This window comes from Prionailurus bengalensis, chromosome C1 (genome assembly GCF_016509475.1).
Source record: "Prionailurus bengalensis isolate Pbe53 chromosome C1, Fcat_Pben_1.1_paternal_pri, whole genome shotgun sequence".
Taxonomy (NCBI): Eukaryota; Metazoa; Chordata; class Mammalia; order Carnivora; family Felidae; genus Prionailurus; species Prionailurus bengalensis.
The window spans coordinates 58,315,415-58,342,537 of NC_057345.1; the positions used below are offsets into that span (position 1 = coordinate 58,315,415).

The 27,123-nt window shown below is 36.7% G+C and overlaps 2 protein-coding genes and 1 pseudogene across 12 annotated transcripts in view; 1 reads left to right on the forward strand and 2 right to left on the reverse strand.

Annotated features, from left to right (window-relative positions):
• Positions 1-4,704, reverse strand: part of LRRC40 (leucine rich repeat containing 40) — a 51,531-nt gene extending 46,827 nt beyond the window's left edge. Inside the window, exon 1 of one of the 3 annotated variants that reach the window (XM_043575243.1) lies at positions 4,444-4,704. In XM_043575243.1, coding sequence (XP_043431178.1) covers positions 4,444-4,594 — 151 coding nt within the window. In that variant the 5' untranslated portion in view covers positions 4,595-4,704. The remainder of the gene's footprint in view (positions 1-4,443) is intronic. The other 2 variants (XM_043575245.1, XM_043575244.1) reach the window with 2 other exon arrangements.
• A 22-nt stretch (positions 4,705-4,726) lies between these two features.
• SRSF11 (serine and arginine rich splicing factor 11) overlaps positions 4,727-27,123 on the forward strand; it is a 44,769-nt gene continuing 22,372 nt past the window's right edge. For 3 of the 9 annotated variants that reach the window (XM_043575246.1, XM_043575251.1, XM_043575254.1), the window contains exons 1-2: positions 4,727-4,833; positions 21,525-21,746. In XM_043575246.1, the coding sequence (XP_043431181.1) occupies positions 21,547-21,746 (200 nt within the window). In that variant the 5' untranslated portion in view covers positions 4,727-4,833; positions 21,525-21,546. Of the gene's footprint in view, positions 4,834-21,219; positions 21,747-27,123 lie in introns of those variants that run through there. The other 6 variants (XM_043575248.1, XM_043575252.1, XM_043575255.1 and 3 more) reach the window with 4 other exon arrangements.
• Positions 25,118-25,217, reverse strand: LOC122482288 (annotated as a pseudogene).

Here is a 27,123-nt window from a genome sequence, read left to right on the forward strand (position 1 = left end):
TTTATTTCCCTTTCAAATAATATGGTTGTTGAATAAACATAATTGGTTTGTTTAATAAATTATCCACCTACCAATTTTCTTGTCAGTTCAACAATGAGGTTTCTTTAAAATTTACAGCATTCTTTTGTTCCAAACTCTGGCCCCTTTTTCTTTCATTGAGTTTTTGATGAATCACCCAAAAACATGTTCTATACTATTGTTCTACCAATGGCAGGCAACCACAAGGCAACAATCAATACCTCCTTTTCAACTCCATCTTTATTTTATCTGGTCCAATGAAAAAGCTGCAATATCTATACTAAACCAAACAATGATATATTTTTGTGTACTTGCTCAGAAAAAAGAGCAGTCATTTAAAATTTCCAGAATATTTCTAATGTTCTCTTTGAAGTTGGTTATTAACAGTTATTTTGTTCAGGCATAACTTTGTGAGTAACTTATAAAACTGACACTCATGAATGGTAATTTTAAAACTACCAATAACATTCAGATGTTTAAGAATATTATTGTAGTCATAAGATGAAATATTATGGTCATTAAAAATAATCAGATTATGTAAGTAACACCAAAAAATGTACAAACAAAATTCAGAAAAGAGGACTCAGTACAATTCTTAATTTGTTAAAAATAAAAAATAAAAGGTAAATTATACATCACATTCACACAGAAAACTATAGAAGAAAAACCTTCAAAATATCAACAGTGATTAACCCTGAATGGTTATTTTCACTTTTTATGCTTTCTATAGATAGTAGTTTTTCTGTCATAGATACAATGCTTTATAAAGAAGAAAATAATAAATGGGTATTTCCATAAAAGAACTACAGCCTATAAAAAGAAAGGGTACTAAAAATCCCCAAGAATACTCAGATTTCAGTTACATACAAAAATTAATCTGTACTGGGTATCAGATAACACCCTATCAGGGAAATAAAGTGTCCCATTGTTCTTAGAGCTTCTGCTAAGAAGAATCAACTCAAGGAGGCCACCATCTAAGAGAAAGAATAAACAGACTGTTAACTGTTTTGGGTTATATACCTCAAAATTAAAGGCTAGGTTCTATTTTTCCAATGTAGAAATTATGGACATGATGGTACATTACAAATGTACCTATGCATTACTGCATAAATAAGAAGGGAAGAAAGACCTGGAATACACAAAAAATTTGTTATTTAACAAGTGAAATTTTTAATAAACAAATTTGAATAAAACATACCAAAATGCTTATGTGACTATAAATTATCTGAAGTGTCAATTTGCTTCTTCAGCACAATATCTGGAGAAAACATACATAACAGGTATATAACAAATGCAATGTAAATAAGTATTTGTAGCATTCAAACACTTTCATATGCTCATATCTGTCATATAAATATCTCATGATATCTCATACATATTGCTAACAATCTGAAAGAAGCTAAGTGTGATAATCGTTTTGAACATAATACATAATTTTAGGTAATAACATTTGGAGATAATTTAATGAGGAGAGATAATATAAATTTGGAGATAATATAAATAATGAGAAGACTTTTTAAAAAAGGAGTATGTTTTTGAAAAGTATAACAATGTGTAGGCCAGTAAAAGGGACAAGTTAGTAAAAGTTTATCAGAAAAGAGTAGTAATCATTTTTCTGCAATTACTTGGTCAAAAAAAAAACCAATACTTATATTGATTTTATCTACTCTTCATATAATATTGACTTTAAAAAATCCTGACTAACAGGCCACTGGCCTTCTTCTATATATCACTTATTCATTGAATCCTGAGTTACTGAACAGAGACATGTTGCATGAAAAGACAAATAAAGGACAACCATGCTCAACAATAAGAAAACAACCCAATTAAAAAATAAACAGGGGTGCCTGGGTGGCTCTGTCAGTTAAGGGTCTGACTCGTGGTTTCAGCTCAGGTCATGATCTCACGGCTCATGAGTTGGAGCCCCGCATCGAGCTCTGTGCCGATGGTGTGGAGACTGCTTGGGATTCTCTCTCCCTCTCTCTGCCCTCCCCCACTCACTCTGTCTCTGCCTCTCTCAAAATAAATAAACTTAAAGAAAAATGAACAAAAGATCTGAACAGGCATCTCACCAAAGAAGATATACAGACGGCAACCAAGCTTATGAAAAGATGTTGCACATCATATCTAAAACATTGAGATAGGACTACACACTCATTGGAATGGCTAAACTCCAAAAACCTGATAATACCCAAAATGGCAAGGATGTGGAGCAACAGGAACTTTCATTCATTGCTGGAAGGAATGCAAAATGGTACATGCATTCTGGAAGACAGTCTGGCAATTTCCTACAAAGCTAAGCACAGTCTTCCTATGTGATCTAGAAATGGCGCTCCTAGGTTAACACCCAATTAGTTGAAAATTTAGGTCCACACAGAAACCTGAACACAAATTACAGCTTCATTCAAAACTGCCAATAACTGGAAGCAACAAAGTTGTCCTTCAAAAAGTAAATGGATAAAATGGTACATACATCTATACCATAGAATATTATTTAGAAATAAAAACAAATGAGTTATCAAGGCACAAAAAGACATGGAGGAACCTTAAAGGCAAATTGCTTAGTGAAAAAAGCCAATCTGAAAAAGCTACATATGACTTCAATTATATGACATTTTGGGAAAGGCAAAACTACAGGAACAGGAAGACTGGTGACTGCCAGGCCTCAGGGGAAGCAGATAAGGAATGAATAAGTAGAGCTTGGAGGATTTTTAGGGCAGTAAAACTGTTCATTATGATACCATAATGGTGGATACATGACATTAGGCATTTGTCAAAGATAAATCCTTTTAAAAGGATATCTTGATGATGACACTGATTTAGAGGGTGAGATTTAAAGAAATCCAGGAAAGCACTTAGAAATTTATTACAATGTTAATAGTAATAACAGTAATAATCATTTTTACTGTGTACTTTTTAGTACCAGACACTTTGTGTGTATTATCTCATTTAAACCTTAGTAGGTCCTATTATCACAAACACATTATAAATGAGAAAATAAGGCACAGTAAGATCAAGCATCTCAAAGTTACATGAGCAAAGATATGGAGATAAAGAGCATGGCCCCATAAGGGACTTTACATAGTTCAGAATTACAGTGGTTTGGGTGGCAAAGATTGAATGGCAAGAGAAGTTGAAGGCTACAGTTAAACACCTTCTACATTATGGTAACAAGGATTTCTTTTTGATAATAAACTACAAATACCATGTGCTTCTCCCATTTATATTTTTCTCCCCTATGAAATACTATACATCCACTTATTCAACATAATTTATGGAGTACCTAATATGTGCCAGTAATTTTGTTAGGTTCTGTTTATACAATGATAACCTAAACGGCCCTGATCATGTCATTCATGGAGTTCAGAGCCAAAATTCGTTTGCTCCCTTAAACTTACTAGACAAAATCATCTGGGTCCAATCAAAAAGTACATTCCAGTATACCACTTAGTATTTGCAAATATTCATTCATTTACTTATTCCTTCCACAAATATTTATTTAATAAGAATCTATCACGTACCAAGTACTATTTTGGGTTGTTAGTAATAACAACAACGAATAAAACAAAGCTCCCTGACTTCTTGAAAATAACATTCTATTGAGAAGGCAGGGAAGACTATAAACAAATACATAATAAATTCTGATAATGACAAATGTTATTAAAAAATCGAACAAGAAAACAGTGTTAGCAATGGTGTTTGTAGATAGAGTAGTTAGGAAGGGCCTCTGAGAGGTGTGACCTCTGAGCAGAGTCCTACAGGAAGCAAGTAACCCCCAGTCAGGTATCAAGGAAACTGTACCAGGCTCTGAGAAAAGCAAATGTGTATGTATATCTGTAGTTTTAAAGTATTTATGTTCCCACTGATAAAAAGCTTTTGCAGATAGAGCAGAGATTTTACGTCATATACCCTTTCATTCGTTCAGCAAGTATTTGCTTTATCTGCTCTATACATGGCACAATAAAAAAGCAATCATTAGATGAAAAATGGAAGGTTTCAATCTCGGATCGCCTAAAATCTGAATAAAAGAGAAAAACACTATGGGAAGAATGCTATATTCTCTCTCCCCACTTCCCAGTCCCTCCTTTATACAACAGACAATAAAAAGAGCATTTGGCTATTATTCATGGTGTCCAAATCTGTGCTTGTTGATCTTTACTAGGTTTTTCAGGATGGTTCCAAATTCACTTTGTGTGGCATCTATCTTGATCCTCAATTTAGGAAATATGCTCACTATTCCTTGAGAGAAAGTAGGAACCGAACCGTACTGACCGAACCAGTGTAGCTGTGATGAGTGCCTGAATTAGAGCCTGGGAGTCCAAGCTAGGAGACTGTGGCAGTGGCCAAAAGCAGGCCAAGGAAAGGGTGCCAGACAGGGGCAAGTGCTTTCTAACAGCACGATCGGGTGGTACCTCTGGATCTTACCTTCACTAAGATTCCGACCCGACAGGTTTAACTGGCCGCTCTTCCTCGCTGCCTTTAAAAGCCCCTGGGGTACGGAGGCACCGCAGTCTCTCCTCTCAGCTCTGAAACCCACTCGGGGATCCCGCTCGGCCACTCCCTTCAGGCGCGACATGTTCAAACCCTCAAGTCCAGAGGCAGAGCCCCGCGCGTGACGCTTAAAGGTGGCGCCCGCGTGTCACCCCGCCCCTGTCGAGAGCGCGCGCTCCGCGCGCTGTGCTCGTGGCCTTGAGCTGGGCCTTAGCTCTCGCCGGCGCGGCCCCGATGTCGTCACCGCCAGCGCCTGGGCTGGAGGGTAGAGGAGCCCTTCCCGTTGCCGGTGCCGGCCTTGTGTGTTGGAATTACTTTGCTCAAGTAAGTGCGCTTAACGGACTGAAGAGGGACTTTGGGCTTTATTGTTTGTACTGTTACTGCGACTCCAACCTACTCTTCTGGGCTCCCGCCTTGGCCAGGGTGTCGGGGAAGGATAACCTTCTCTCCTCGCCTGGCCTGAACGTGGGCCTTGACCAAAACTTGAGACCTGGGCGCGGTCTGCAGCCTCTCTGGACCCTAGCCTGGGTTTGTCGTTTGTAGTGGTGGCGCCGGACATCCGTCTGGCGTAGAAGATAAAACAGATTTCTGTTCTTCGCGCATATACCGCGATTCCTAGAATTCGTGCAGCTTGCCTGTTGTTGTATTTAGTTTATAGCCCAGCATAGGAGGTAGCGTGAAATGGAAGGGCTGGCATCAGACAAGGAAAAAGAAAGATCAATGATAAATGTTCTCTCTACTGGACAGTTTACGGAGATAAGCGGAGGCGCAAACTTCAGTGTATTGAAAACAGCTTGGACTTTGAAGCGCAGGAGATGTGAGTTCGAATGGAGCTGCTTCTGTAGCTTACCAGCTGGGTAACTAACTGTAGGCAGTTTGACCGTTTTTAAAGTTTACTCCTTTTTCATGAATTTAGGGATAATTCCTCTCTCATTCGTTTTTTTAAATAATTAAGTGAAGATAGAACTTTAAATATTGAGCGTTCGGTGAGGAAAGGGACTCCAGGATAGAAGATAAAAATTTTATTCAATAAGTCGGTTTTCCTGGATAGTTTTTCCCTGAAATGTACACCTGTATTGATTGAGTCAACAAATAATAAGGAAGTCATCATCTTCAGTCCTGTGCTGGGTGCTAGACTTTTCTTTTGGCTGAAGTGATTTTGTTTTAAAAAGCATGCACATAACCGGGAAATCTCCAAACCCTCCATCAACTCGGCTGCGAACCAGGAGAATTTTGAAAAGTGCGATGACGGCCCACTGACAAATTCTGCAGCCAGAGTCCAGGTTCTTGCTACCTGTAAAATTCGGTTTTTAACCCCCTCTCGCTCTGTATTCTTCTTAGTTCTTTGGAGTCCTTTACACTGAAAGTGAGTAACAGCTAGGTACCTACCAACTAGGTAGGTAGTTACACTACCAACGAAGGAGAGTGGGTATTAATGCAAGGATCGTAATAAGCCTCCTCCGCAGCCCAAGTTTATCTTGACAGTAATGATGATTGTCACCTTACTAAGTGCCAGTCACAGTGCTAATAATATCTCCTTTGCTCTTATTTAGCACAATAACTATTTTTCAGGTGAAGAAATTGAGGCTAAAAGGGATTAAGAAACTTGCTGGAGGTCACAAGTTTCTGTAAGTGGTATGGTCAAGAACGTGAACCTAGTTCTCTCTCCAAAATCTTTCTTGTTTATCATTATGACTTGCCTAGTGGCTTTTATTTCATCATTTTCAACACCTTTATCCTAGAACCATTTTAAGGGACACTTCAGTTATGTTTTAAAGGAGGCTTTTTATATTAGAGAAAACACTTTTTCTCTTTCATAGGATTTAACAGCCTTTGGAGGGTGAATTACTCAAGTATAAAAGTTTACAGTAACCACCTCTCCCTACCATAGATTCTTTTTTTCAATATTTTTTAAAAGAATGGGCAAGGGGGGCGCCTGGGTGGCGCAATCGGTTAAGCGTCCGACTTCAGCCAGGTCACGATCTCGCAGTCTGTGGGTTCGAGCCCCGCGTCGGGCTCTGAGCTGATGGCTCAGAGCCTGGAGCCTGTTTCCGATTCTGTGTCTCCCTCTCTCTCTGCTCCTCCCCCGTTCATGCTCTGTCTCTCTCTGTCCCAAAAATAAATAAAAAAACGTTGAAAAAAAATTTATAAAAAAAAAAGAATGGGCAAGGTATAATATTTTCATTTATTGTGCTTCTATGTGAAGTTAAATACTTCATTATTGACATATAATAAACATTGCTGCACTTTGTATAAGAAGAGCGTAATTCTGCTTAATGGCAAAGTAATTCTGAAAACTCCAAGTGACCATATACTTGTGGTAAACTTCAATAGATATAAACTGACAGAGGTAAACATTTTACTAGTATGTATCTATAGTAAACTGTATATTGTACTGTGTACCAAGTGCAGATTAAGTAAGGGTGAAAATTATTACCTCACACAGAAAAGTTACATATTTTATCTCAAATTGATAGAAACTGAAAGCTTATCAACTTGAATTGAGCTCCTTTATGAGAGAGTATAGTTTTATATATATACATATATGTATGTATGTGTTTATATTCATGGGACTTAGCAATTTATAGCAGTTGTATTACTTTTGGAAGAATGCATTACAAACAAAAAAGCAATCCTTTTTCAACTTGAGCATTTCAGCAAAAGCATTTACTTAAAAAAAATGGATTTTTAAAATAATATGAAATGGATGTCTCCTGTGCAGGGGCAGGCATCTACTGAATAATTACCTTTTGAAACAGAATTTGCCAGGCTGCACTTATTATATTCATCTTAATAAGGTAATGGAAAGTTTCTCTCTTCTATTTTGTTTGCCAGATGAAAAAAAAAAAAAAAAAAAGAAAGTGATTATCTTCTTTGCCAAATGAAAAAAGAAAGTGAAGAAACAAAAAATATATGAGCCTAAGAATTACATCAGCCAGAGATGCCTAAGTGGTTCAGTTGGTTAAGCGTCTGACTCCTGATTTCGGCTCAGGTCATGATTTCATCTTCTGTGGGATTGAGCCCAGCATGTGGCTCTGTACTGAGCATAGGGCCTCCTTAGGATTCTCTCTCCTTTTCCCCTGCCCCTCCCCTGCTTGTGTGCACATGCACAGTTGCTCTCTCTCTTCTCTCTCTCCCTCTCAAAATAAATGGATAAACTTTATTAAAAAAGTACATCCGCCAAAAATGCTGTTATGTTTCATAACAGAAAATAAACTATTATCAAAGTAAGATAGAGTGGCATGTCTCTACCATTAAAATTTAATAAGACATTTTCAGACATATCCATATTACTCTTATGAACATTGCTACATGTTAGATTTTTTCTTTTTTTTACCTAGATCTATGTCTCTATACCTATTATCTCTATTATCTATCTATCATCTATTATCTACATACATATGTATGTATGTATGTATCCATCTATCTATCTAATCTATCAAACTAGAGATAAAGAGAAAGCTGAAAACTAATGAAGGCAAGGTTTCTATGTTTAAATCTTGAAGGGAATTCCTTTTTCTTCGCAAAATCTGTCTTTGCTTTTAAGGCCTTCAACCAACTGGATGAAGCCCACACACATTGCAGAAGGTAAAGTGCTTTACTCAAAATCTACTGATTTGAATGTTAATTACAACTTAAAAAAATATTTTTACAGCAACATCTAGAGTATTATTTTATCAAACAACTGAGCACTATAGCCAAGCCAAGTTGACCCATAAATTAACCATTATAGGAGACACTGAATTTTTAATCAGGAGAGAGACAAGGTAAGTTTTTTCTTCCAGAAGTTAACTTTGGGGATGAACCCAGGGAAGAAAGAGCATGTATGAAGACGGGAGGTATCTCCCTAGGAAGATGATGCATGAATACAGATGAGAGATGACACTGGATTGTTCCTGTTTTGATCAAGAGGACTATCTAGGAGTTTGAAGGATGTAAAGGAGGCAAGATTAACAAGAGTGGGTGAGGATTACATATTTGATGTAGAAGGTAACAAAAGGAAGGCATCAAGAATAACCACTATCCTTCCATAGTTAATTTGATTTTAAAATGGAAGCCTTTCTACTCTTTCTTTTTTTTCTTTACATTTTTTTTTGAATATATGAAATTTATTATCAAATTGGTTTCCATACAATGCCCAGTGCTCATCCCAACAGGTGCCCTCCTCAATACCCATCACCCACCCTCCCTTCCCTCCCACCCCCCATCAACCCTCAGTTTGTTCTCAGTTTTTAAGAGTCTCTTATGCTTTGGCTCTCTCTCCCACTCTAACCTCTTTTTTTTTCCTTCCCCTCCCCCATGGGTTTCTGTTAAGTTTCTCAGGATCCACATAAGAGTGAAAACATATGGTATCTGTCTTTCTCTGTATGGCTTATTTCACTTAGCATCACACTCTCCAGGTCCATCCATGTTGCTACAAAGGGCCATATTTCATTCTTTCTCATTGCCACATAGTACTCCATTGTGTATATAAACCACAATTTCTTTATCCATTCATCAGTTGATGGACATTTAGGCTTTTTCCACAATTTGGCTATTGTTGAGAGTGCTGCTATAAACATTGGGGTACAAGTGCCCCTATGCATCAGCACTCCTGTATCCCTTGGGTAAATTTCTAGCAGTGCTACTGCTGGGTCATAGGGTAGGTCTATTTTTAATTTTTTGAGGAACCTCCACACTGCTTTCCAGAGTGGCTGCACCAGTTTGCATTCCCACCAACAGTGCAAGAGGGTTCCTGTTTGTCCACATCCTCCAGCATCTATAGTCTCCTGATTTGTTCCTTTTGGCCACTCTGACTTGTTAGATTTTTTTCAAAGCTGAAAGGTACAGTAGGTAAGATGGATTTACTGAGGCAAAAGAGAAACTGTAGTAAAGGAAAATGGCATTAATTTCTGCAAAATTTTTAAGCACATTTGTTTAAAAAATATTACCAACTAAGAGCAAAGTGAATTTGCTTTTCAGACATTTCTAGGAAGGATGTGTGTGTGTGTGTGTGTGTGTGTGTGTGTGTGTGTGTGTAAATTAAGAGATTTAGATGTAGCCTACTTTGAATTAGTATTGTTTATCTTTCAGAATATTGCCTAATCAGTGAGAACTGCTATCTTATTGTAAAGTTATTGAGAGAGCATTTCGCTTTTTAATACTGTTGTTATTGATTGGAATTGTTGAACCTAACATATATTGCTTATTAAATGTTTTCTTAAGTTGAATTTTTTACATTTTAATATACTTACTACTCAAATTTTTTCTATGTTTGTCCCTTCCTCTGTCAGTAAGTTATTTTATTTTATGTTTTTAAAGTCTTTATTTATTTATTTTGAGAAAGAGAGAGAGAGAGAGAGAGAGAGAGGCAGAGAGGGGGGAGAGAGAATCCCAAGCAGGCTCCACACTGTAAGCACTGAGCCCGATGTGGGGCTCAATCTCACTAGCCATGAGATCTTGACCTGAGCCCAAATCAAGAGTCAGACACTTAACCTACTGAGCAACCCAGGTGCCCCGTCAGTAAGTTATTTTAAATGATCAAAATTGAGAGGAAATTATATAGGCCAGGGGCTCTCCATGTTTTAAATATTCAACTTTTCAGATGTTTGTTACCCACGTCTTTCAGTTTTCTTTAAAAATTTCATTTTGCAGTTTCACGTTTGTTTTCCATTTATGCCTATAACTACCAATTTTTAAACATTCTATACTATTTCATTGAAGACAGTACATATTTTGCATTTTTATTCATAGTTTTAAATCTGGATTTGAATTGTATTTTGTTGTAATAACAACAAAATTTTTGGTAATTTTTTCTGATGGAGAGAGTGCATTTTATTTTAGGAAATTCATTTGTATGTTCCCTGTGCTTTTTCACTTTTGAGTCATAAAGCAGTGAGCTTGTTCTAGGTAGTTTAATATTTGATTCAAGTGTTGGGTCTTATATTTCTCTCTACTTTCAATACAAGAGAATTTTGGTCCACCAGCTTTAGGAAACTATCATTTTCATCTTTTATTTATTTATTTTTTATTTTTTTTTAACGTTTATTTATTTTTGAGACAGAGAGAGACACAGTATGAACAGGGGAGGGGCAGAGAGAGAGGGAGACACAGAATCGGAAGCAGGCTCCAGGCTCTGAGCCATCAGCCCAGAGCCCGACGCGGGGCTCGAACTCGGGGACCACGAGATCGTGACCTGAGCCTAAGTCGGACGCTCAACCGACTGAGCCACCCAGGCGCCCCTCATTTTCATCTTTTAAAAAGGCTTTTACATGCTAGTGTTTTTCCTGTGAAGAAAAGTGGAGGAACTAATTAAAAAATACATTTTTTAAAATCCTATTACTATTAGTTTTATTTTTTGGTTTATTTCCTTTCTATTGAAAAAAAGCTGAATGGGTGGTTATAAAGCAGTCTTCTTCTGTCATTAAATAAAAGGCACTATGGTATTGTTTATTGTTTTTTCTAAAATCAGCTGAGATTGTTTCCCATTCCCAGTGATTCCTACTCCTAACCTTTAATAGCTATTTTCTTGCTCATTTTTCCAAGATTAATGTTTCTCTGACTGAAAATATTAATTTTATAGGGTTTAGGAATTTGTCTGCTTTAAAGTAGTAAAGTAATACAGAGAGAAAATTAGGACACCAAATCCTAGAGTGTGCTTTATAATATCATTCTATCTTTATATTAATACATACAAAAGCACTAGTAAATAAATCTGTTTAAACATGGTTGGTTTTTTTTCCCAATGTTTATTTTCGAAAGAGAGAGACAGAGTGTGGCAGGGGAGAGGGAGAGGGAGAGGGAGACACAGAATATGAAGCAGCCTCTAGGCTCTGAGCGGTCAGCCCAGAGCCTGACCTGGGGCTTAAACCCACGAACCATGAGATCATGACCAGAGCCGAAGTCGGACGCTTAACCAACTGAGCCACCCAGGCCCAACCCCTAAAAATTGGTTTTAGTAAAAATCCACTGTTTTAAAATTTGACTTTATATCACCCCTGCTGACAATTTTGTTCCGTTGAATTCAGCTTGCAGCTTCATTTGCTCAATACTTTAAGAAAAAAAAAAAGGAGTAAAATTACATGATTATACATGGCGTATATTGTTCTATATGAACAGTTTTTATAAGGTTTTAATAAGACAAGATATATGGTCACTGTGACTTTTTTCTTAGTGTCAACTTAAGTTGATAAGAAAGAAATATAAGGATGATTTGATAGTTTGTTGATAATCACAATCAAGAGATTTTTATTTAAAAATTTGATACTCTTCAAGACAGAATATTTATACTCACAACTGAAATTAAGATAAACACTAGTTTAACTTTAAGAACCTTTAAGACTGTCCACAATTTTTTCCCCATCGGTTTTTTTTCCCTATCATTTAAAATATCACAGTTACGTATACTTCAATAATTTGAAAGGTACCATCATTGGGATATTCAAATACTAGTGAACATTTAAATACCTGGTCCTGGGGTGCCTAGGTGACTCAGCCAGTTAAGCATCTGACTCTTGATTTCGGCTCAGGTCACAATCTCATGGATCACAAGATCGAGCCCTGTGTTGGGATGTGTGCTAACAGCACAGAGCCTAATTGGGTTTCTCTCTTTCCCTCTCTCTCTGTCCCTCTCCCACTTGAGCTCTTTCTCTCTCTCAAAATAAGTAAATAATTTTTTTGAAAAAATAAATACATACCTATGTACATACATACATATCTGGTCCTTACAAGGCAAATCTGTGAACCCAGCTTTGTTCTTCATCATTCTGGAGATACATGTTTTGCCCTCATTACTGAATTTACATAGTTAATACGGCTTTGATTATTTTCCATTTTAGAGAGACTGACCTTTTTTGTTTTTAATTCATTTCCAAGAAAGTTACTTTTCCACCATCTCTTCTATCCAAAATAATTATTTGATCAACATCTCTGTGTTTTTAGACCTTAATGTGAGCTAATTGCAGTTCATAGTTACAGTTTCAAGTGACTAGAATGGCATTTGGGAAAAAGCATTATGGTCTTTAGCTTATCGTTTGTCAGGAATTCAGATGGTCTCATGTACTTAGTAATATTTTCCTTTTTTTTTTTTTTCTGTGCTTTGGTCATTTGATGGTCTGTTGCTCTAACCCATGTCATAGTACTTTTAAGATTAATCAAGCATATATGCAATTGCTTATGTCTTTTAAAAATAAGAATACTAATACTCTTGCTCTAAAAATGTAGAAAAGTAATTGAAGCCTTCCTAGAAAGATTTTTCCATGAAACATTTGCATTTTACCAAAAAAGGGATGCTTTGTTTAGCCATTATCAATTATTTGTGCATGCTGTTTGTATTAGGATCAAAATGAGTATGAAAATTTGAAATCTGTTGGTGTCATTTTTCTGTTGTAGCAACCTCTGAAAGAAGAAAGGACACCTAGTAATTAGTTTTACATGTTTACTACCAAAATATTTTCACGTTTGACAATAATGCTCTGAGGGAAGACATTGAAAAGATAAGGTGAACACAGACTTTCCTATAATGATAGATACCATTCATTGAGTGCCTATGTTCTGGACACTATGCTAGGTGATTCATATTCATATTATTTTTAATCTTAAAAACTCTGGTACTTTTGTCCTCATTTTTCACATAAGGGAATTAGGGCTCACATGGCTAATTATAGGCAGCCCCTATTATAAAGGTTGAGAACATGCACAGAGGAGTGGAATGGGGGACTTGGACTTTTTAACATTTAAATAGTTTTAGTATTTAACATTTGGCATTTATTACTTTATAATTTTTAAATAGGCCAAAAACAAAACCTATGTTAAAATGTGAAGTCTTGGGGCAGCTGGGTGGCTCAGTAGGTTTAGCATCTGACTTTGGCTCAGGTCATGGGTTGAAGCCCCGCATCGGGCTCTGTGCTGACAGTGTGGAGTCTGCTTGGGATTCTCTCTCCCTCCCTGTCTCTTGCCCCTCCCCCATCAGTGCTCTTTCTCTGTCTCAAAAACAAACAAACAAACTTAAAGTGAGATCTTAAGAAACTCTTCTATATATATTAGCTTTTCTGATTAATATCTTTCATGTGAATGATGTCTAAGGCACAGTACTAGCCTAAAATATAGTGATAGTGTAAATAAAATGGAACCCAGTTGAGGTAACTATTCATTTTTGAAAATGGAAGATTTTTAATTTGTAGAGTAAGGATAATAATAGAAGTTAATATTTTCTTTTCTAAGCATTTGTATTAGTATTTTCATCCTCATAACAACCCACTCTTATCCTTATTTTTCAGATGAGGAATGTGAAGCATAAAGTAGTGAGCCAAAGGTCACAATTCCCTTCATTGGTGGTAGAGCCCCTTTAGTTTAACTCTAGGTCTGCATTCATAATCCCTTTAAGTGTTGCCAGGATTAAAAGGCGTTATAAAAGCATTCCAATGTAGGTCCTCTTTTTACTGAGTTGAACACACTTTCTTTTTTTCCCAGTTTTATCAGACCTTAGAAATAATTTTCCTTCATAAACAGAAAGTGTTATACCATAGGAAAAAAATAAGTGCTCAAATGGTGCAGATGCCTAATTCCTTGATTAAGGATAACTTTAATATTAAAATGCTTGAAACTGCTTACTTAGAATAAAGATACGTGTAACTCTACTGAATTTTTTTAACGATTGTGAAGTAGCCCCTCAAATGGCCTTTTCTCAGTTGAAACTCCAAAAGAACCTTCCATAACATAGAGGATAGTATTGAGTTGTATCTGGAGCTTCTCCATCCAAGTATTTATGTTGACCCTCTTCAATCCAAAAAGCCAAACAAATCTGTAGAAGTAAGTCGTGATTTTCCAAGTAATACATATGCATTATGGCTGTGAATACTGTGCATATGTATATATAGGCAACAGCATTTTAATGCTCCAACTTCTACTTTTTTTCCTCTATGTTAATATTCAAGGTATTAATAGACTCTGTGCTGTCCAATTGAAAAACATAGATATTCCTGCTACTGGTAGACAGTACAAATTAATACAAAACTAGTATTTGGAAATAAATTTAAGTAGACTTTTTTTGTGTCCTAGTATGTGTGTCCATTCATCCATCTATCTGTTGGTCGCATAATGCTAACTATCCTTTAGCTTCTCCTCTTCATTTAGATGGAGAAGAAGAAAGGGGAGCGTGAGATTTACAATTTTGATATTAAAATAGATATTAATATTTATAGAATTATCTAATTTATAGAATTAGAAATATAATTCTCTAATTGTAAATTAGAAATTCAAATTAAGGGGCATCTGGCTGGCTCAGTTGGTGGAGTGTGCAGCTCTTGGTCTCAGGGTTGTGAGTTTGAGCCCCACGTTGGGTGTAGATTTTATTTTTTAAAAAACCTTAAAAACCCTTTTTTCAATGAAATTCAAATTAAGATAGATCTGCAGATAAGTTTTTTTAAAGCTGAGGATCTGTAAGCAGCAGTTTATTTCCTATTTTTTTTTTTTTAATTTTTTTTTTCAACGTTTATTTATTTTTGGGACAGAGAGAGACAGAGCATGAACGGGGGAGGGGCAGAGAGAGAGGGAGACACAGAATCGGAAGCAGGCTCCAGGCTCCGAGCCATCAGCCCAGAGCCCGACACGGGGCTCGAACTCACGGACCGCGAGATCGTGACCTGGCTGAAGTCGGACGCTTAACCGACTGCGCCACCCAGGCGCCCCTATTTCCTATTTTTTCTTACTACTTTCTATAGCCATAGAGAAAAAAATGTATAGCCAAATACTTGGAAAGTTTATCTCAACCAGATTTCCTTGTAAATCTAACAAGTACATTCCTGTCTGCATTCAGCAAGCCTTTGCTGAGTGGATTATGTGAGTGAGGCATTTGTGAAGTTTCTAGCACATAAATGATACTTCCTAAATTTTGTCAAATACTGACTTTGTGGGGCGCCTGGGTGGCGCAGTCACTAAGCGTCAGACTTCAGCCAGGTCACGATCTCGCGGTCCGTGAGTTCCAGCCCTGCGTCAGGCTCTGGGCTGATGGCTCGGAGCCTGGAGCCTGTTTCCGATTCTGTGTCTCCCTCTCTCTCTGCCCCTCCCCCGTTCATGCTCTGTCTCTCTCTGTCCCAAAGATAAATAAACGTTGAAAAAATAAAAAATAAAAAAAAAAACACTACTTAAGATCTTTCTTTACCAGTATCTAAAAAAAAAAAAAAAAAAAAAAAAAAAAAAAAATACTGACTTTGTTCTAGTGTATTGTTGGGCATCAGGAAACACGAAGACAAATACATTGTCTTCCCTGTCCTCAAAAAGTGTTATTTGCTAGAGAGAAATTGCTGCTTAACAACTAATTTGATTAAAACTCTGTTGCTTTTGCAGATTCGCAAAATTGTGTCAATTTGGAGGCCTTTTCTATTAGTGTGCACAAGCATATCTTAACAATAACAGGTGACTTGCTTGACTTATCCAACTGGAAACATGGTATCCAGTGGGTAGAGTGATAATACATACCTGTGCCTATTCTATCTTTTAATTGAAGAAATTCCAGCTGAAATTATGAGATTTGTTTTTTGCATTGGAAATATCTTTATAAGTATTCTTTTCCTAGTCTTATTCAGATATAATTAGCACACAGCACTGTATAAGTTTAAGGTGTACAGCATAATGATTTGATCTAAATGTATTGTGAATTATCACAATAAGTTTTGCTAATACCCATCATCTCATATAGATACTAGAAAGGAAAAAATGTATTTTTTTAAATAGTCATTTTCTTTTTCATCTCTAGTGCTTATTTATCTTATAACTGGAAATTTGTACCTGTTGACCACTTTCTTCCAATTCCCCCTACCCTCACCCCTACATCTAGTAACCACAGATCTGATCTCTTTTTCTATGAGTTTGGGCAGTAGAGGGGAGAGGTTAGATTTCACATATAAGTGAGATTGTACCATATTTGTCTTTGTCTGACTTATTTCAGGGACCATAATGCCCTAAAGTCCCACCCATGTTGTCAGAAATGAACGGATTTCCTTGTTTTTTATGGCTGAATGATAATACAATTGTGTATATATATACACATACATATACATACCACAACTTCTTTATTCATTTGTCAGTGGACACTTCGGTTTTTTCTATGTCTTGGATATTACAAATAATGCTGCAGTGAACATGGGGTTTATATATCTCTTCAACATAGTGTTTTTGTTTCCTTCAGATACAGTCTCAGAAGTGAGATTGTTGGATTATATGTAGTTCTATTTTTAATATTTGAGAGACCTCTATACTGTTTTCCTTACTAGCTGTACCAATTTACAGTACCACCAACAGTGCTCAAAGGTTCCCTTTTCTCCACACCCTCCCAGCATTTGTTGTCTCTTCTCTTTTTGATGCTAGCTAGCCATTCTGATAGGTGTGAGGTGATATTATAGTTTTGATTTACAATTCCCTAATCAATTATTAGTGACACTGAGCATCACTTCATATAACTGTTAGACAAATGTCTACTTAGGTCCTTTGCCATTTTTAAATTGGATTTGTTTGTTTGTTTGTTTGTTTGTTTATTTATTTTTGCTCTTGAGTTGTAGGAGTTCCTTGTATATTTTGGATACTAACCCCTTATCAGATCTATGGGTTTGCAAAAATATTTTTCCCATTCTGTACTTTCATTCATTTTGTTGATGGTTTCCTTTGCTATGCAGAAGCTTCTTAGCTCGATGTAGTCCCACTCATTTGTTCTTGATTTTGTTGTTTGTGCTTTTGGTGTCCAAAAAATTATTGCCAAGTCCCATATCAAGGAGCTTTTTCCCTGTTGTTGTTGGGTGTGTGTGTTGGGGGGGGGGGGTTGTTTTGTTTTGTTTTGTTTTTTGCCTTTTTTTTTTTTTTGCCTAGAAGTTGTATAGTTTCAGGTTTTTAATCCATTTGAGTTAATTTTTGTGAGTGGTGTAAGATAGAGATCTAGTTTCATTCTTTTAAACACGAGATCTTTGTAGAAGCTTTAAATTGGAAAGTACTAAAGCTTGTTCATTATGACTAAGAAGCTTGGTATTATTTCTGAAGATTTGTGTAAAGTATTACTTTCTAATATTCTTTTACAGAATATCAGCATATTCCTGCCAATATCTTAGCAGTGTGATAATGGCTGTTCCCCACCTGTAAGTAATAGGACTTCATTATGGGGAACCTATAAGTTATTTTCTATATTCCAAAAGCCTTTTAGAAATCATGCACTATAGGGGCGCCTGGGTGGCGCAGTCGGTTAAACGTCCATCTTCAGCCAGGTCACGATCTCGCGGTCTGTGAGTTCGAGCCCCGCGTCGGGCTCTGGGCTGATGGCTCAGAGCCTGGAGCCTGTTTCCGATTCTGTGTCTCCCTCTCTCTCTGCCCCTCCCCCGTTCATGCTGTGTCTCTCTCTGTCCCAAAAATAAATAAATGTTGAAAAAAAAAAGAAATCATGCACTATAACATGCATATATAGGCCAAAAACAATTATATGACTATATAAGCCATAATATGACTGGTATATAGGCCAAAATGACAGATTACTTTTTGCTTTGGATTAGAAATAGCATTAAATCTTGGTTACACTGGTAATATTTCTCATTCAGATATAGCTGGAAGCCTTCCCAATCTACTCCCAAAGATCAGCTGTGACCCTTCCCTTTACATATTTCTTTCACTTCACTTTCCACATGATACTGACAGGATCTCCTTATAAGTCTCTCTGAAATATAAACAATGATCTTCCAACTTTTCTTGAAAGCTTCAAACTTATTCTTGCCCTTGGAATCTTTTTAATTTGCTATTTCTCATGTTTGGATTGCTCTTCCCCCAGAAATTCAAAAGGCTTGCTTCCTTCTTTTATTAAAGTCTCAGCTCTATAACACTTTCTCCCCTATCTTTTATCCTGGTTTATTTTCATCATGGCATATTATTCACATACATCTTTGTGTTTATTCATTGAAAGTTTGTCAGACTAAAGTTATATGAGATCAGGGACATTGACTATCTTTTCTCTACTGTATTCCTAGTGTCTAGGAAAATCCTGGAACATAACAGGTGCATAATACTTGAAGGAATTTGTAAGTTTTTAACAACATTTATCATATGGAGGTTAAAGTAAATTAAGATGACCATTATACCCATCTTCAGATTCTATATTATAGTTATGTTTAATCAGGAGCCTAAACAAATCTGAAGTGATTTAAAACTACTATAGATTCAGGGCACCTGGGTGGCTCAGTCAGTTAACTGTCTGACTTCAGCTCAGGTCAGGATCTTGCTGTTTGTGAGTTCAAGCCCCATGTCGAATTCTATGCTGTCAGCTCGGAGCCTGCTTCAGATTCTGTGTCTCTCTCAAAAATAAATAAACATAAAAAATAGATATAAAAATAGATATACTTGTTATTTACTTTGATATGTTTATTTGCTTTTAGTTATTTCTATGGGCATCATATAACAATAACTCAAGGTAGTTAATTATTTAATCTACTTGTTAGACCTACAAAGATTTTCATGATTATGATTCAGGTCCTGATTGAAGTAGATTCTTAGAAGTGAAGTGAAATTTCTTCAAATCACACTTTATAAATGACAGGGTGGTATTCTGACCACTCTTCTGGCTCTAGATCTAGTGTTTTTTCTACCTATCAGATGGCTTGAAAATACTGAAAAATCCTCTTTATTATAATAAGATTCTTTTTTGCCACATTGTTTCTCCATTTGGAAACACCATCTATTGGCATATTTAGTGAGTCATTATACATAAACTGGCTTCTGATGGTTTAAAAGATTTTATCTTACCACAAAACTCTCTTTGGTTTGAATGTATAATTTTAATTATGAAATATGTCAGATATATGTAGAGTAACATAAAAGATTTCTGTGTATCCACCAGTAAAGAATAAAAAGATGCTAACATTAAAGAAAAAAAAAAAGGCAGGTATGAACCCTGCCTTTGTGTTGTCCTTTTATCATAGAACAATGTAGCAGGATTGGCACATGATAGGTACTTCTAGTAAGTGTTGAACTTTTCATATGACAAAACAAAGCAAAAACAATTTGGTAATGAGTTTGATGTCCTTTATTCCAGGGAAGACAATCCATAGATTGGGGGATTACGGTGCCTCACAAACTGTTAAACACCCTTCCCAAAAGATTTTGGACTAGAGCATGTTCTAGAGAAGATTAGGAGAAGCGGCACAGAAATAGGACATGATTGGCCAGGAGGTTGAGGGATTTTCTTATAAAGCTAGCAGGCCCTGTTTTCTAGATAAGATAAGTTCACTAAAAGCTGAGTTAGACTGTGATTGGTGTAAGTTAGGTTTCTTGAGGTAGGTGTTTCCCGTAGGTGCAGGCTGACTTAGGTTTAGATTTATGACTTGGGCCAGGCCACTAGGGCAGCCTCAGTTTTGTCCTGATACAAATTAACTTTAACAAATTGAGTGTGTAATTGGCAGTTACATGTGTTAGCTTCAAAGTGAGAAAATAAATTATCAGACATTTTTTATATTCGCAAGTACACACCAATGAGTGACATGCCATTAGTTGTAATTTGTAATTTTACCGAGGCTTACATGCAACCAACCTACCCCTTGTTTTTATAAGAACTAGTAGAAGGGACTTAGTGCATAAACCTAGCTAATTGCCTCTACATCCAAATCTCAATAACTTTGTGTTCTAATCTCTCACAAATCACACTCTTGACTTCTTTATTGCATAGATGTATTAACGAACAAAAATATCCTGTAAGACCTCAGGTTTTACCTGAGGTAAACCTGAGGCTACCTCAGGTTAGCCTCCGAAAATATTTAGGGACAAGTAAAATATTTAACAATCGTCTTAGAGTAAATGGCTCTGTCATTAAGGCATATTTATTCATGTGTTTAATACATTTATTGGACATTCACTATGTGACAGACATTTCCCTGAGTCTTAAACTGACTCAGAAAACTCAACGGCTTTGGGAGGAGATACATGTCAACATAACAAATACAGTATATGTATCCTCTGTTGTCGAGCAGAGAAGAGGAAGCCCTAAGTCAGCTTGCAGAAGTTGTGTGAGGGAAGGAAGGCCCCACAGAGGATGGCAGATAAAATGAGGGAAGGCATTAATAATTTGTATAAAGGCACAGTGAAATGAAAGATTTTGTCAGGTTTGGGGAACTGCACGTGTTTGGATAAAATGGGTGAGTAGTTAAGATGAGGTTGAAAAATTAGACATTTTTCATCGTCAAAGCTTCAAAATTATTTTAAGCAAGATAATATGTATGTAAATCAAGTTTTTCTGTAGAAATTTCAGATCATATACTTGAATATATTTAGGTACTATAAAGTGTGCTTTTAAAAAGTCAACTTGTGAAATAAAATGTGTGTGTTAAGCGCTAAAGTAAAACACTGAAATCTCTTTTCAAGGTTTTAGTGGCAACGCAAATTGGTTAAAAAGTTAATGTTTCCAAAATGTATGTAAAGGTTTATAACTGTATAGTGATGGGGAGGAAAATTTGGTAACTAGCGAGGAAATTTCCGTAGTAACTGGACAGATCTGTAGCTCTTCTGTGTGAAGAAATAAATACCGTGGTCATTTCTAATAAGAATAGTTGCTAAGGTGTGCAGTTTTTTGCAGAGGAGTGAATGGTTATTTTTTAAAGTTAATGCCTTCCGCTTCTTAAAAAGGAAAAAAAAAAAAAGGTGGGGGTAGCGAAGAGGGACGACGACCTCCATTAGACCGCGGTGCCTCGCATTTTTCTGGCTGCGGACGAGGCTTGCTGGGCCTGCGCGAGGCGGGGTCGACGGTGACGCGCCCTTGCGCCGCAAGGCATTGTGGGGAGCTCGGGCCCGCGAGTGAGGTGGTTGGAAAGCGAGGTGGGGGCGGCCGTTTGTTTTCTCGTGGTCTCGAACTCGCGCGCTCTCGCCCCCCCCACCCCCGACAAGCGGCGGGGTGGAGGAACGGCGGCGGTGGCAGCGGCGGCTGTAACAGCGGACACACGTCTGTCTCCTCTCCGGCGAACCGGTTCCTCTTCCCCCTCCCTCTCACTGTTTGTTGTGTGTTTGATGTGTTAAAGCAGGAGCGAGAACGCGAGCAGCGCCATGAGCAACACTACCGTCGTCCCCAGTACTGCGGGCCCGGGCCCCAGCGGCGGGCCCGGTGGCGGCGGCGGTGGCGGCGGAGGCGGCGGCACCGAGGTAATCCAGGTGACTAATGTCTCCCCGAGCGCTAGCTCTGAGCAGATGCGGACCCTCTTCGGTTTCCTAGGCAAGATCGACGAACTGCGCCTCTTCCCGCCAGAGTGAGTATCGTCCACCATCACCGTTTTTACTAACTCCTCCCCGTTCGGGGCCTAACTACACCATTTCCTAGGCCCTTGTCGACGCTCCCTTGGACCAGGTTGCTTTAGTTGAGGCAGGCTGTTGATGTACTTGGGAAAGAAACTGCGTATTAGGCTTAACGCAAAGAAGCGAAGACAGTGTTTTGGGGATTAAAGAGGCACAGCCTTTTAAAATCTCAGGATTTGGGGTTTTTTCTTAAATTGTGCCAACGTGGTCGTTCTTTGAGCATTGAGAGAGAGGAAGGCAAACTAAATTTTATGAATTTTGTATATAGTTTGTGTTTTTTTTAAGTCAGATGTTTGAGTTCTTTGAAAAGTAACAAAATTATTCATTCCTATGTTAATTTGATAATGAAGTTTGTTGTCAGTTCACTTAACTGTTATGCATTGCCGTTAACTGATTCTGGCGCAGTGAATATATTTGAGTTAATATTCTTTGACAATTCAGTGAGCCTTAATACTTAATTTTTTTAATGACAAAAATGGGTTATGGCCGAAACGTAAGGTTTTCTTTTGTTTAAAAAACGTACACCTTTATGTTTCACAATTGTTCTTGAGAGGAATTTAATAGAATGTTACATTTTTGAATTTCAATTGATGGCTTTTTGTTTTTATTCTGTTGTCTCATTGCGAAAATATTAAATGAGTGGGTTAATTGCAAAGAAAAAATAAAGCTATGAAGTAAGCTACGTGATAAATACTAGAACCAACATTTGAAATAAAATGATGTGCTCTTTGTGAAGAGTGAAAATTCAAATATTACTGTCTAATGAACGCAGGGTACCCGCTGTACATTGAGAGTTTTATGATGTCACTTAAGTACTAAACAGGAAATTGGAGTCCTCAAGGAATCCACTGTTGTGGCTGTAATAAATCATTAAGTACATTTTTACTCTAAAATAACAGGTTGATTATACTGCAGTATTAAGTATTTCGCATATTTCATCACTTCTTAAAATATTTTCAAATGATTTCTTAGTGTTTTCAGATTGGTGTGTTTAATTTTCGGGAAATATTCATGCAGAGAGATGCTTGATTTTCACGAAGTGTAGAATTCGGGGAACATTTTGTTATTTTGAATGGAAACTTGACTGCCTTTGATAATGGAGGGCAAATAGCTTTCATAATGTGAGCATACAAAAATATTTTATTCCATTTTCCCACGACATACCATTTATCAAGTTAGTGAAATTAATAAACACTAAAAAGGCAGAAAATGAGAATGACAGATACGATTTTTGTAATCATGTTATTTCTTGAAGTATTTGACATACTGGATTGATTATGAAATAATTCTTTCCAGTCTGACAAGTTATTAAGAATATCGTTACAGTTGCTAACTTTACAATGTTTTGTTAGTTTTGAAAATGCTGTTCTTATGATGCGTTTATAAACAGATGACAGAGGTATTGGCTGTTTACTGGTTCCTCTTTTACCTAATGAATGATCAACATCTTAGAATCATGATGGACCAGAGTCTGACTTTTTTGCTTTATTATCAAAGGAGTAGTTCCATCAGAAACAGAATAACTGATGTGCATCAGATAACATGATCTGGAGTGCTGTGCATTAAGAACTCTTTTCCCTGTTTTGGGGAAGAGAGCAGATAAATATTGACACATTTTTGCTCTTTGATCCCTTCATATATATTTCTACATACAATTTTCTCATCTGAAACTGTAAGGTTACAATATAGTAGATGCTAATATTACCCTAGTTGCCTTCGTGATTTGAATAGTATGGATGTAGATTCCTACTTATGTTGATTTAATGTTGTTAATGTAAGTCTCAGTTGCTAATCTGACCTGCATAATTTGGAAATACTTTATGGACAGTTTCTGTAAGCTTACTACAGTTTTCGGCGGTAGCTTGCCAGGGATAATGTGGTATGGAGTCTGACATAGAACTCTAGAAAGGTTCATCATTCCAAAATATTCAAAAACTCTACTTTTTTACTTAGAGAATAATATTGAATGGTTGAGAATATATAAAGTCTATTGTAAACACATTTGCCACTTTTTTAAGGAGGTATATGTATTTTCTATTTTCCTCAAAAGGCATTTATATTCACCTTGAACTCTTTTCACCTAGAGGTATACCTATGACATGCTTATTTCCTTTTGTTACTCAAATGTCACCTAATCAGAGAAACTTTCCCTGATCACCCTGGATAGAAATAAAACACTGCTGCTTCCTGCTTTCTCTGTTCAACTTAACTGCTTTGTTTTTCTCTAAAGCCCTAATTACCAACTGACAGGTTAGGTTTAGCTTCCTCCCTCTTTTAGAATATGTGGCCTCTTGTGTCACCAGCATCACCTGGGGAGCATGACAGCCCTAACCCACCACTGCTGACATGCTGATTTATAAATGCCTATTGGCAGGGGCTAGGGAGATTCTAGGACCTGGGATTATGCCAGACATTTCAGTGACAGTCTCCTCAAGAAGGTTTCTCCCTTTGTTTCATTATTGAGTCCGCCTCTTGGTTCTTTTAAGAAAATCACCGGCCTATAATTTTACCCAGTGATAATAATGTTTCATAAAAAAATAATATTCTAACCCTTTCTTTGGTATGACAGCCATACAGCTATTTGAGAAGCTTCTGTTGGTGTTCCCTCACTCTCTTTTAAAGGAAAATAGTTAATTTGATTCTGTTTGTTCCTAAATTGCATATTGGAAACTCAACATTGTCTGAATGTCTAGTATATGCTAGATGCTTTCCTATTTTATCTGAGCCTGTTTTACGAAGAGTGAACTGAAATTCACTTAGTTTGTTTTGCACTCCCAAACTACTCTACCAGTGTCAGAACTAGCATTTCAACCCCAGTGTTGTGATTGTCCTTCACTGCTTTGCTTAATAAGGATTTCCATTATTTAGCCAAGCAACTTATGAGTGGAATCATTCTTTTACAGTTAGTAGGTATTCTTTAAATGTGTGGTTTTAGTGTATTTCAGAATGGAGAATATAACCAGAGAGTTCATTGGGTTAATGATCCCAGGGAAGCATGTGTCAAAGTTACACATTAAGTTGAAGGTTGACATCAGTAACTTAAATAACCAAAAATAGATTATTTTTCTATAGTTACCAAAAGACTTTATTTTCAAGTGAAGGCATAGCCAAGTAGACCCAGCTCCATAACTATAGCAGACTCTGACGTAGTATATATTTGATATTTCAAGTCGCTGAAAGTTAATTCATGGAACTCATTTGCTTATTCCAACTGGAAAACAAAAATAAAATTAGTTTTCTTTCACAGCAAAAAAAAATTGTAATACATTAAATTTCTGAGGAAAAGTTTACAAACCTTGTAACAAAAAATATATTAGAAAAAATTAAAAGTATGGTACATGTCATGAATTTGAGTGTTACTGCACAGGGGCTATGCTAATCTTCTATCATTCCAATTTTAGTATATGTGCTGTGGAAGTGAGCACCAAAAATAAGTATATCAGGGGTAATAAGTATAAGCAACAGAATAGTTTGGTAACGTTATCTTTAAAAACTTTTTTTTTTAATTGAATGCAACATTTTACTGTATTTCTTTATAACTGAATAAGGACACAAGGAGAGGGCATATTAGGGCAAGAGAGTCATATTTTCAGGTGAATGTTAACATTGTCACTGACCTGTTGTTTTGGGAGCCTAAGAGATGCCTTTGTTTATGATTGTATGCTCAAAATTTTCCACCCAGAAATGGTTTGGTTAACAGTACTAAAGTGGGAGTTGAAAAAGTGTTATCGGTGGCCTAAACTAGTTATCATACTTTAGTTGGCATGTATATTAACAGTGGATCTTATGAATCAAAGCCCTCCTACAAAAGGGATTCTCAGATTCATTAGGCTTGATGAAAAACAGAAATCTGAATTTTCTTTGTGCATCCCAAAAGATTTGGAAACAACCCTTAGAGGACACTTTAAAAAACAGTGGAAAAATACTATCACTCTGTACCTAAAGGCAAAAGCATCATACAGGGCTCAATTTTTCCTATCTTGCTTCTCAGTTCTTTTCAACAGCCCTGCTTCATCTATATTAATTCTTACACGATTATATTTTTGGAAGTGGTACTTGCACAAAATTCTAAGGTATGAAAATTAATTTCAGGGGCGCCTAGGTGGCTCAGTCAGTTAAAGCGTTGGCTCACGTCATCTTGTGAGTTCGAGCTCTGCGTCGGGCTCTGCTGGCAGCTCAGACCCGGGAGCCCACTTCAGATTCTGTGTCTGGCTCTCTGCCCCTCCCCTGCTCGTGCAACACTCATGCTCTCTCTCTTTTTGTCTCAAACATAAAAAGAATTTAAAAAAATTAATTTCAGGCATCAGTCTGAAACTAACATGCTATCTTATTAGTATGTGTCTTTTATTAATAAATTCTAAGTGAACATAGAAAAGTGTACCCATGGGGCCAAATAGTAATGGTTTTAAAAAAGATCTTTTGAAGTGGGGGGAGATGAATTATTTGCCCTTGTGTGTTGTCTTACTGTGACTTACGACTCTCTTTTCCATAGTATTTAATTATTCATGTTTTTAGCTTCCCACCACTTACAGGTTTGATATAGCTAAATAATAGCTGCAAGCAATAGCTGTAATATTGCAATGACATGAATGGATAGAAAAAATACTAAGCATTTTAATTGCTGAATTAATGGAAATACACTGTGAACACGTAGGCAGTATTTCCTAATTTTCTTATAAAAAGAACTGTTCACTGGGTTGATGTCTTTTAACAGCTTATTACATAGTCATTTTCTCCTTTAGTCAGATGACAGTGTCAGAGAAATAGTAGAGATCACTTTTCCAGCAATTTAAGTGTCTACTTCCCAAGCCATCGTGGTAGGTGTTAAGAATGAAATGATAGCATAATTTAAAGAACTTTTTAATTTTGTGCTAAAAAGGTGGATATGTAAGAAATACAAAGTGATACACTTTCTAAAAGTGATGCTATTTCTAAAATTGTTGAAAGGACATTCTTTCCACTACTATGGGTGCAGCATTGTTAAATTATAGACCAGTAGTGCTTCACATTAAAAAGATAAAACACCGTGTCCACGTTAAAAACACTGTATCCTTTCAAAAACATTAGGCATTAAGCTTCTGTAATAAGATAGCTTAAATTCCCTTTGGATGTACCTTATCAGCTGTGCTTTGAACCTAAATTTGGGTATGTGCTTAGCATATGGGCAGTGCCTTTCAGGAAACATTAAAAGTTCTAATGGGTTTGAGTTCTTGAGCTATTATATCTTCATGTTAGTGCTTAAATTATGAGGAAAATCCTTGCCACAACAAATGCTTATCTGAAATACCTAGTGTAGCCAAACCTGATGTAATTACATTTTTATGTACACAC